The sequence below is a fragment of the Cebus imitator genome, unplaced genomic scaffold (genome assembly GCF_001604975.1).
Source record: "Cebus imitator isolate Cc_AM_T3 unplaced genomic scaffold, Cebus_imitator-1.0 Scaffold609, whole genome shotgun sequence".
Lineage (NCBI taxonomy): Eukaryota > Metazoa > Chordata > Mammalia > Primates > Cebidae > Cebus > Cebus imitator.
The window spans coordinates 419,679-431,477 of NW_016107924.1; the positions used below are offsets into that span (position 1 = coordinate 419,679).

General features: G+C 53.0%; 1 protein-coding gene across 1 annotated transcript in view; it reads right to left on the minus strand.

Annotated features, from left to right (window-relative positions):
* Positions 1 to 11,061, minus strand: part of SPINDOC (spindlin interactor and repressor of chromatin binding) — a 14,746-nt gene extending 3,685 nt beyond the window's left edge. The window contains exons 1-5 of the mRNA XM_017516926.2: positions 10,633 to 11,061; positions 6,163 to 6,492; positions 5,936 to 6,085; positions 5,644 to 5,769; positions 5,292 to 5,492 (exon numbers count right to left, since the gene is read on the minus strand). Coding sequence (XP_017372415.1) covers positions 5,292 to 5,492; positions 5,644 to 5,769; positions 5,936 to 6,085; positions 6,163 to 6,492; positions 10,633 to 10,759 — 934 coding nt within the window. The 5' untranslated portion in view covers positions 10,760 to 11,061. The remainder of the gene's footprint in view (positions 1 to 5,291; positions 5,493 to 5,643; positions 5,770 to 5,935; positions 6,086 to 6,162; positions 6,493 to 10,632) is intronic.
* Positions 11,062 to 11,799: the final 738 nt, after the last annotated feature.

Here is an 11,799-nt window from a genome sequence, read left to right on the forward strand (position 1 = left end):
TTGAGGCAGGAGAATTGCCTGAACCCAGGAGGCGGAGGTTGTGGTGAGCCGAGATCACGCCATTGCACTCCAGCCTGGGTAACAAGAGTGAAACTCCGTCTCAAAAAAAAGAAAAAAAAAAAAGAGAGAAAGACCAGCTGGGTGCAGTGGCTCATGCCTATAATCCTAGCACTTTGGGAAGCCAAGGCAGGTGGATCACCTGAGGTCAGGACTTCAGACCAGCCTGGCCAACATGGTGAAACCCCATCTCTACTAAAAATACAAAATTAGCTGGGTGTGGTGGCACATGCCTGTAATCTCAGCTACTCAGGAGGCTGAGGCAGGAGAATCATTTGAACCAGGGAGGCAGAGGTTGCAGTGAACCAAGATTGCACCACTGCATTCCAGCCTGGACAACAGAGTGACACTCAAAAACCAAAGAAAACACCCATATGAAGCTCACGCTCAGGCACACACATGCTCACTCTCTCACTCCGCTTTCTCCTTGGTCCAGCCTGGAAACACAGGATCTGGCCGAGGTATCCTAAGCCAGATCCTTAGGTCCTACTCAAACTAAACACCAGTGAGACAGAGAGGCTCCTCTTTCCGTTACTTATCAGCAGGTCATTGTGGCCCATCCCTTCTCCTGGCCTGGACACACTCCCCATCCTCTTCCGGCATGGTCCTTGGAGGGTTCTAGAGTCTTCCCGGACCACCTCACATTGATATCCATCAGCTCAGCTAACCTGATCACAGTGGCCTTTTCCAACTGTGAAATCCATAATTTTTACAACTCTAATTTTTTTTTAAAGTTGCAGGATCTTTAAATGAAGTCTTCAGAGAACTTCAATATGTACATAATACAGAAAGTAGAGACATTCTGGTGGAAGCGTCACAGGTTTCTGTGAAATCTGCCCAAGCTTTTGGTTCGTGAGACCATCTGAAACCACAGGTCCAGAGCCTCTGCTCTGCAAAGAACTGCCATGAGGGCCCCCTGGTTTTTAAAGATTTACTGCCTTCCGCCTACAAACTGGAGCCTATAAACTCAGTGGACACACTGAGCTTTGGGGGACAAAGGCTGTCTCACTCATGCCATCTCCCAGGGTGCTTCCCCCGGGCACAGGCTCCAGGAACACTTGTGCACCACTCAGGTCTTCTGCGGTTTCTCAGGCCTCTCCAACCTCCACAAATGCTGCCACCGCTTGACAACACCCTACAATCGACTCCGTCTCTCTCAGATCACTCAAGCAGCCGGCTGAAGCCCCCTTCCACTCAGACTTTGCCCATTCACCCCAAAGAAATCTAAAAGCTCAGGGATTCTCTTCTCATCTACTCACCACTCCAGATAGGTGGAGTCTGCACACAGGGTACACCAGGATTCTAAATGAAGGCTCCCGTTTGAGAATGAAACCAGAAGACCCATTAGACAGTGGAAGAGGTCAGCCATTTAGAGCAGGGATCCACCGGAGAGAACCAGGAGCCTCGGGACACGCTCAAGTTCAAGTGGAACACATGGTCTCAGGGAGCCAGGACTGGAATGTGACTCAAGCTGAAACTTGAGACAGTTAAAACTGTGATCTATATGAAGGGGTGAGGCCTGCCTTGAGATCAGAAAAAGGCGGACCCAAATAATAGATAAAAGCAACTACAGACAGACACGCACGACGGGTCTGAGGCCTGCCTTGAGATCAGAAAAAGGGGAACCCAAATAATAGATAAAAGCAACGACACACACACACACACACACACACACACACACACACACACACACACACACACAAAATGGTCTAGCTCTGTCAGGTCTGAGGCCTGCCTTGAGATCAGAAAAAGGGAGACCCAAATAACAGATAAAAGCAACTACAGATACACAGACACACACACACAGATAAAAGCAACTACAGACACACATACGCGCGAACGCAACTGTCTAGCTCTGTTGCCCAGGTTGGAGTACAGTGGTACAATCTGACTGGGGTACAATCAGAATTTACTTAAACTCCTGGGCTCAAGTGATCCTCTTGCCTTAGTCAGGACTTCTAAAACTTTCTATAGAGATGGAGTCTCCTTATGTTGCCCAGATTGGTCTGGAACTCCTAGCCCCCACCATGCGACCTAAAGTGCTGGGATAATAAGTGTGTGCTACTGTGCCTAGCCAAGGCTTTTTTCGTTATGCAAAAAAGCACACCTGTCATCCCAGAACTTTGGGAGGCCTACTTGAACCCAGGAGTTCAAGACCAGCTTGTGCAACATAGGGAAAACCTGTCTCTACAAAAAATTTGAAAATTAGCCTGGCATGGAGAGGCACGCCTGTGGTCCTAGCTACTCAGGAAGCTCTGGCAGGAGGATTGCTTGAGCCTGGGAATTTGAGGCTGCAGTGACCTATGATGGTACCACTGCACTCCAGCCTGGGCAGAGATCCTGTCTCAAAAAACGAAAAGAGCACACCTGCTTTTTGAGAGCCCTACTCTCAGGAGAACCTCCAGCCATCCTGTTGGCCATCATTCTATGGCTCTAATTCCAAACACACATTTCAGACAAGCTGGTACAACCGTGCACTCCTGACCCATTCACTTCTTCAAGAAGCATTTCCTGAGTGCCTGTAAACAATGCTTAGCATGGAGAGGTGACCAGAGGACCTAGGCTCGGTCTCTGCCTGCTGGACTACATTCCAGTCTCATCCTAATTCTGCTTGTTGGGTCACATGAGTGTGGTTGGCAGAAAGATGCCCCTCACCCCCCACCAGATGTTCATGTCCTAATCCCTGGAACCTGTGAGTTGAGTGTTTTGTTACATGGCAAAGGGCAATGAAGGCTACAGATGAAATTAAGGTTGCTCATCAGCAGGCTAAAAGAGAGATGATCCTGAACTGAGTGAGCCCAATATAATCATGAGGGTCTTTGAATGGGGAAGAGGCAGATGAGCCGGAACCAGGGCGGTATCTGAGAAAGACTGACTGGTCACTGCTGGCTTTCAAGATGCAAGGCCACAAGCCAAGACATGCAGGCAGCCTCTAGGAGATGGGCAAGGCAAGAAAGTAGATTTTCCCCTAGAGCTTCCAGGAAGAAACACAGCCCTGCCAACACCTTGATTTTAGCTCAGTGAGACCCATTTTGGACCTCTGACTTCCAGAACTGTAAAATAATGTGTGTTATGTTTTGTTTTTAGAGAGGGTCTCGCTCAGTCGTCCAGGCTGGAATGCAGTGGCGTGATTGTAGCTCACTGCAGCCTTGAACTCCTGGGTCAAACAATCCTCCTGTCTCAGCCTCCCAAGTGGCTGGGATTACAGGCGCAAGCCATGTGTGTTGTTTTAAGCCATTATGTTTGTGTGATTTGTTACAGCAGCAAACAGGAAACTGACATAAAGATCACGAAGAAGCAGAAACCATTTCTTTGAGAAATGGTTTTCCCATTTGGAAAAAGGAATGGACATCTGCCCTTCTATACAAGCTATTTTTGTAAGGACCAAATAAACTGTATACTGTAAACTTCTTTTGGAGACAGAGTCTTACTCTGTCACCCAGGCTGAAGTGCAGTGGTGTGGATCTTGGGTCACCGCAACCTCTACCTCCCAGGTTTAAGCAATTTTCCTGCCTCAGCCTCCTGAGTAGCTGGGATTACAGGTGCCTGCCACCGTGCCCGGCTAATTTTTATATTTTCAGTAGAGATGGGGTTCACCATGTTGGCTAGGCTGGTCTCAAACTCCTGACCTCAGGTGATCTGCCTCCCTTGTCCTCCCAAAGTGCTAGGATTACAGGTATGAGCAACACTGCCTGGCCTTGTATGTACGCTTCTTTTTTCTCTTTTTTTTGAGACGGAGTCTTGCTCTATTGCCCAGGCTGGAGTTGCAATCTCGGCTCACTGCAACCTCTGACTCCCAATGGCTTCAAGTGATTCTTCTGCCTCAACCTCCTGAGAGCTGGGACTACAGGTGCGTGCCGCCACACTGGACTATTTTTTTTTTTTTTGAGACGGAGTTTCGCTCTTGTTGCCCAGGCTGGAATGCAATGGTGTGATCTCGGCTCACCGCAACCTCCGCCTCCTAGGTTCAGGCAATTCTCCTGCCTCAGCCTCCTGAGTAGCTGGGATTACAGGCATGCGCCACCATGCCCAGCTGATTTTTTGTATTTTTAGTAGAGATGGGGTTTCACCATGTTGACCAGGATGGTCTCGATCTCTTGACCTCGTGATCCACCCGCCTCAGCCTTCCAAAGTGCTGGGATTACAGCCATGAACCACCCCACGCCCGGCCCGTATGTAAGCTTCTTAAACTTAGTAGGGCACTGAACACCACAAGCACTTACTGCTATTACCAGGCAATTTACTGAGCTGGTGTCCCCTGGAGGCATCTGTCCACTGTTCATCCCATCTGTTCTCTGGACATTTAAGTGAACTGCTAAGTAGCCCCATTTGGGCCTCTGCTCCACCAGGGCACCTCTCAGACTCTAGCTAGAACAATTCTATGTGTGGAAATCAGCTTCTGGGAAACACTGGCCTACCCTGACCCAATGACCAATTCCAGAAAACTCCTAAGGAACACTAAGAAAAGCTCAGCTGGCTGGGTGCAGTGGCTCACACCTGTAATCCTAGCACGTTAGGAGGCTGAATTGCCTGAGCTCAGGAATTGAAGACCAGCCTGGGCAACATGGCGAAGCTGTCTCTACTAAAAATACAAAAAATTACTCAGGCGTGGTGGCATGCACTAGTCCCAGCTACTGAGGAGGCCAAGGCAGGAGAACTGCTTGAACCTGGAATTGGAAGTTGCAGTGAAACCAGATCACAACACTGCATTCCAGCCTGCGCAACAGAGCAAGACTGCCTCAAAAAATAAAAAAAATAGGCCAGGCACAGTGGTTCACGCCTGTAATCCCAGCATTTTGGGAGGCCAAGGTGGGTGGATTTGGCCAACATGGCCAAACCCCATCTCTACTAAAAATATAAAAATTAGCCAGGCATGGTGGCACCTGCCTGTAATCCCAGCTACTCGGGAGGCTGAGGCAGGAGAATCGCTTCAACCCGGGAGGCAGAGGTTGCAGCGGGCTGAGATTGTGCCACTATACACCAGCCTGGGTGACAAAGCAAGACGCTATCTCAAAAAACAAACAAAAATAATTTTTTTTTTTTAAAAGAAAAACTCAACTCTCAAGTCAGCCTCCTTCATCATTCAGATCCCCCTGCCTCTGGCCCCGTGTCCCAGGAAACCTGAGCACCACCCACCCTATGCTGGGCTCTGCCACAGAGCAGCCCTGCCGAGGCCCAGCCCAGGGGCGCTGCCTGCAAAGTCCCCGCCGTGCCTCTCGCTGCAGAGGGCTTACCTGGAGAGAGGCTCTCTGCCCGGGGAAGGCCTCCCTCTGCCGCTTCCCCATCTTTGGGTGGGTCCTTGCTGTCTGGGCCCCTGAGCTGGGTGTGGGAGAAGAGCTGCAGGACAAAGCCAGCGGGGAAGCTGCCGTCAGTGAAGTGTCGGACCTCTGCTGGTGCCGCGAAAGTCTCCGTGGGCGAGTCTGGCGATGGAGGCTCTGGAAGGCAGGATGGGATGGAACTGTGAGTGAAGATGCTTTAGGGGAGCTGCAGGCGTCCAGTGCCCAGGCCCTGCTCCATCCTCACTGATGTGGATCTCTGCGGAGCTCTGCAATCAGAGCCCATACCTCCCCTGGGCCTCCCCTTCACCTGGGTCAGGGTCCAGGTTTTTGGTCATAGGTCTGCCTCTTTTCTTCCTGACTGGCTCTTCCCCTGGGGGCTCCTTCCATCTCTGACCACGTGGCTTCTTATTTCCTGGCTCTGTGGCAGGGACAGCTGCGAAAAGAAAAGACCTCATACCTTCTTTAAGAGGCCATCCCCCAACCCTGCCACCCCAGGGCTCCCAAAGATTCCTGCCCAGAACATAGGATCTGTGCTTCACCCTGTCCCCAAACCCCCACCTCTACTCCACTGGGGCTCACTGGCTTCCCCGTTAACTAACCAGGAAGCTCAAGGGGGCGAAGTCCCCTGGGACGGCTCCTTTTAGGGAGAGATGGGTTATCCTCAGAGTCGAGGAGCACGACGATTTCAGCTGGCACTCTGGCAGGGTCTGGGTTGGAGTCTGGGTCTGGATGGGCATCCTGGCCTGAGTCTGCAGGGGACAAGGGCACAGTGAGCTTCTAGTGTCCCAACAAGTCCAACTTCTCCCTTCACCCCAGGCCCAACTACCTGAGTGGGGTGGGGATGGCTGCTCAGCTCTGACGTCTTGCAGGAGGGCCACTCCTTCACTCCAGGCCTCCAGGATGTTGCTCTTCTCGGAAGGGCTCAGGTCCAGGGTGTGAGGATGCTGCTCCAAGATGTGCGAGCGCGCCGTGTCGGCCGAGGGTGCCCGGATCTCAGCTCCACACACCATGCACAGCGCCCGCCCGCTGCCTCCGGGGCTGCTGCCCACCAGGAATTCCTGCTCCCAAGACACCTGTTGCTTGGGCTCCTCACAGCTATCACTGCCTGCCTCCAGCGGGCTGGGTCTAGGTGGCGGGGTCTTCTCCTGTTGGGTCACTGCGAGGGGAGATGTGGACGGTATTATCACTAAAGGTGCCCGCCACTAACAATACTTAGCATGGCTCCAGACTCAGAGATTTGAGTGGGATGGGGGAGGAGGGCATTTCTGTCCAAACTGTTCTGCTTCCTTCCCCTGGAGTCCATGAGGCACACATCACACTAAACACAGCTGATGTGCCCAGGATCCCACTCCCCTCGCCTAGTCTTGGGCCTTAGGACTACACACACTATTCCAACAAGCACGTTCTTGCTGGTCTCCAGGATTTGCACATCTGTCCAGACCACCCTAACTGAGCTGGGCAACACCATCCCTGAGAAGCCTTCCAGGACCCCACTCCTAACAATAGATCTCATCCAAATCTGACTTCTACGCTTTGTGAGAAAAGTAAATTTTTTTAATTTAAAAATTTTATTTATTTATTTAGAGACAGAGTCCCACTTTGTCACCCAGGCTGGAGTACAATGGTGCAGTCTCAGCTCATTGCAGCCTTGACCTCCTGGGTTCAAACGATCCTCCTTCCTCAGCCCCCGCAAAGCAGCTGGAACTGTGGGTGAGCACCACCATGCCTAATAATTTTTTTTTGTTTGTGTTTTTAAGAAATGGTCTGGTCTCACTTTGTTGCCCAGGCTGGAGAACAGTGGTGCTATCACAGCTCACTGCTGCCTCTAACTCCTGGGCTGAAGGGACCCTCTGGCCTCAGCCACCTGAGTAGCTAGGACTACAGATGCACACTATCACGCCTATCTAATTAAAAAAAATTTTTTTTGGCTGGGCGCAGTGGCTAACACCTATAATCCCAGCACTTTGGGAGGCCGAGGAGGGTGGATCATGAGGTCAGGAGATCAAGACTAGCCTGGCTAACAAGGTGAAACCCCGTCTCTACTAAAAAAAATTAGTCAGGCATGGTGGCAAGTGCCTGTAGTCCCAGCTACTCTGGAAGCTGAGGCAGGAGAAGAGTTTGAACCTGGGAGGCGGAGGCTGCAGTGAGCCGAGATGGGATCTTGTTACGTTGCCCATAGCAACAGGCTGGTCTTGAAGTGGGCTCAAGCAATCCTCCTGCCTCAGCCTCCCAAGGTGGGGGGATAACAGGCACGAGCCACCATGCCCGGCCCAGAACAGTGTATTTTATCATCTTACTAAGGACCACCCCGTCCCCTCAGAACCCTCCCCTCTCAGTGCTCACACATTTACGGCTGCAGTCTCACTCCTGTTATCTGATACCTGCTCTTTGTGCAGACAGACCATAAGCTCTCACAGGGCATGAGCCCTTTCCACTTCAGCAAAGGTAGCCTTAGAACTGCATCAGCCTGGAGGCTCAGTGCTTTTACGAAGTGCCCATGATCCCTCACAGCTGCATCTCTCTCCTACCTTCCAGAGGGGATGGGACAAAATTAAAACACCTAGGGGCTGCATGGAAGAGGTGGCATTAGAAATGAATAGAAGCCTCAGCTTGCATGCATACAAGAGGTGGTGGCTGAAATAGAGACGAGATATGTTTTATACCCATCTCTCACGTGACCATGGGCAGAAAACCTGACCTGTCAGTTGCCATCAACTTTCTTCCCTACTAGTTCTCCCAAACAGCTCTCATCCAAGTCAGCAGTGCTAAACCCAGCGATCAGTTTTTCAGCTTCATCCTCTGCCAATCACTTCTTCCATCTTGATTTGCATCACTTGCATCCAGGGCATGACCTTTTGTTGGTTCTTCTTTTACTTCCCTGGCACTCCTTCTAAGTCACGTGTGCTGGTTCTTCCTCAGCTCTTCTCAATATTCCCTCCCTCCCTCCGGGTTGTTGCTGAAGAACTACCTCCCCATCTAGACCATCCCATTCCCCTTAAGCAGCGTTTCCAACCCAGCACACATCACCACCTGACACCTGTCTGGGGGATGTTCGCTGCCTGTCTCCTCACCACACCATAGAATCCAGGACCACACAGATTTCTGATGTTTTGCACCTGGATTTCCAGCACCAAGAACAGTACCTCGCAGGTAGTGGCATTTAGTAATGTGTGAGGACGGACTGACTTGGTCTCCAACCTGCCATCACTGGAGTTTCCCAGGACTCAGTCCTTGGACATTTTTTTTTTTTTTTTTTGAGATGGAATCTTGTCTCTGTCACCCAGGCTGGAGTGCAGTGGCTCAATCTTGGCTCACTGCAACCTCCACCTCCCAGGTTCAAGCGATTCTCCTGCCTCAGCCTCCTGAGTAGCTGGGATTACAGGCACACACCACCATGTCTGGCTAGGCTGGTCTCAAACTCCTGACCTCAGGTGATCCACTCACCTAGGCCTCCCAAAGTGCTGGGATTACAGGCGTAAGCCATTGCACCCGGCCTTCAGTCCTTGGACACTTGTGTCTACTTCCTTCTGATGCCACTGCCTGCCTGCTGGCAATTTCCATTGACACCACCACCAGCCAGATACTCCCAGGAAATCTGGGCTTCTGTATCTGACTGTTTAGTGACCCCTCCACTTGAATATGTCATAAATAGGCATCTCAAACTTAATCATATTCAAACGTTCACTTCCAATCTCCCATGAGTACTGCAACCTTCCCCATCTCAGAAAATAGGAAGGCTGTTTCTCCAGTTGCTCAGGCCAAAAACCTTGAATCCAATCTCTCTTCCTCTCTCCACTGAAATCTTTCCAGAAGCGTGTGCTGCCAGACCTTTGCACTTGCTACTTGGCCTGAAATGCTCCTCCTCCAGGTATCTGCAAAGTTGGCCATCCTCACTTCCTTCGGGTCTGTGCTCAAAATTCACCTTATTAGAGAAGCCTTTCTGAACCACTCGATATATCACATTAAATACCCATTGCCCCTTTTTCTCCTTGTCCTGCTGTAGTGATCTCTGAACCACTTACTGCCACCTAACATCCTATACGGGAACCTGTGTATCTGTCTTTAGCCATTGGCATATACATGTTCTTCAAGAACAAGGTTTCAGCTGCTCTGTTGACTGCCACTGCTGCTTCCCAGCCTAAAACAGCAGCCTGAGCAGCCTAAAGTAGACACCCAGTGAATACTGGTTGAATGAATTCACCTGTCTATTCCCACCCTAACAGTGGGCATAAGGCAATCTTTGCAGAGTAGAGAGGATTAACTGAGACAGCCTCTAACAATGCCCAGTGAACACTCAACAAATATTAGCAGAAGTAGGAAAATAACCTAACTAAATGCTCCGAGAAGGGAGGTGATCTTTATTTCCCTCATTAATTTTATAACCCTTCCAGTTCCAAAAAGGGTGAGAGGCAGTGCAGACAGGCAGCATTAGGTTGGGCTGAAATTTAAAGAATGGCGTTGGGGCTTTCAACCTCTTTTGGGTACTATCCCCACTAAGAAAAGTGGGACTGGAGAATAGAAAGATATTTGCATTTTCATGCATATTAAGTTTTTCCCACAAAGATGGCTCTTGGTTTTCTGACGGTCTGCAAGCTCCCGAGGACTAAAGAAATCGGTGAAGGGGGAGGGGACAGCGAACGTTCTCAGATTGTTCCTCCCATCCCCTCCCAAAGCGAATCTCACTCTGGCACTGCACTGCTTTCCCAAACGAGGTGTTGTATGCAGTCCCATGCAGCCCTTCTCTCCAGAACCTGACACCTGTGGCTTGTGCAAGTAGAAGGCCCGGGAATGGGATGAAGCGGGGTGCTGGGCAGGAAAGCGTCGTGCTTGGAGAGTCCTTAAATTCTACTGGAGGTCGGCAGCGGCGCGCGCCTCCAGCCTCGGGCCTAGAGGCCTCGCCGCCCCTCAGCCTAGAACACAGCCGGGCCGTGGTGCTGGCCTCCGCCTCCCGGGCGGTAAGACGGCGGCCACCCAGGGCCTCTGGGGATCCGGCCTCCGGTGCTGGGCCCGGGAGAGGGGGCGCTCGGGCACCGGAAGATCCGGAGCGTGCGGGGCGTGGATCGGTGTCTCCAGACCCTGGACGGGGGGAGGGGGAGGGGAGGGAGGGGGAATTCGAGGAGGCCTGAGCTTCCAAACCAAGGTGGGGGAGGTGCAAGAGCGCGCCCTGGACCCTCGACCGAGAGGGGAGGCTGCGCCTCAGGCTGGAGGGGGTGAGAAGGTGCCCGGGTCTCAGACCCCGACTGGGGAAGGCCGGCCCCGCACCGTGACGCGGAAGTGGGGTCCCCTCCATCCTCACCTCTGAGCATCGGCTCAGGCCGCGGAATTACGGCCACCACCATGGCCTCCTCCTCGTCCTCCCCTTCCTCACATTTGAGCGTCACCTCAAAGCAGTCGAGTGCGGCGCCCTCGGCCTTTACGGCCATGGTGCGGCCGTGGGCGAAAGCGGTGGCCGGAGGACTGGCGCGCAGGCTTCGGCGCGCAACCGGCGGCCGCCTCAAGCCTCCCGCCCGGAACAGCGTCTGGCCCGCCGCCCGCCCCGCGCAGCCCCCTCCCCGCCACTCGCCGGCCGGGCTTGCGACCGGCGCGTCCGGGCCTCCCCGAGACCTCGGCGCGTCGGGAGCCCGGGCGGGGAGGGCTCAATCCGGGGCCCCTGCCCCCTGCCGCTCCCTTTTATGGAGGCTCATTGTCAGCTCCCGCCCGGCCAGCCCGCCGCGGGCCCGCCCCCGGCCCCGCGCGGCCAATCGCGCGCGGCCCCGCCCCGGGCACGCGGCCCCGTTAGAATCTCTGGACCCGGGAGGCGGCGGGAAGGGCCGAGCGGACCCGGGGCCGCCCAGTGCGCGGAGTCTGAGGGGCGCCAAGATTCCCCCCGCGCGGGCGCCTGAGTCGGCCGGCCGAGCCCGGGAGTCTCTCTCCGTTGAGAAGCCGATTGGGCGTTTCTGCTGGCGTGCAGAGCGCTACCATGTGCCCCCGGCTTTTGAAGGCGCTTCGCTTTTGCCTTTCCGTGGACAAGCCGTTCTCCGCCAGCAGATGCCCCGCGCAGGAAGAGAGCGGGTGGGGGAGTGGAAAGGGCCTGGGCTTGGAAGCGTGGAGACCGAATTCCTTCTCAGTGCCAGCTCTGTGGCTGTGGGCACATTATCTGTTTTGTTAGACCAGCTCATCCTTTCTTTCAGAAACCATTTTGGACCCTCTGGGAAGGCAAAGAAGAGGAGCGGAGTGGACTGTGGGCGGATGCAGACCACCCTGGATGGGTATGAGTTCCATTTTTTAAACGTGAGTCCGGAGATTTTGTGACCCTCTCCAAGGACACACAGCAATCCCTTGAGAGCCCCAAGACCAGAGTTTAGTTGCTGTGAAATTGCTCAGTGATAAGCATACTCTGGGTGAGCTTTTACTTCTGTGACATAGAATGTGCATCTCCCTCTTCTATAGCAGCCCTCATGAGATTTCAGCTCAGAAAATGCAA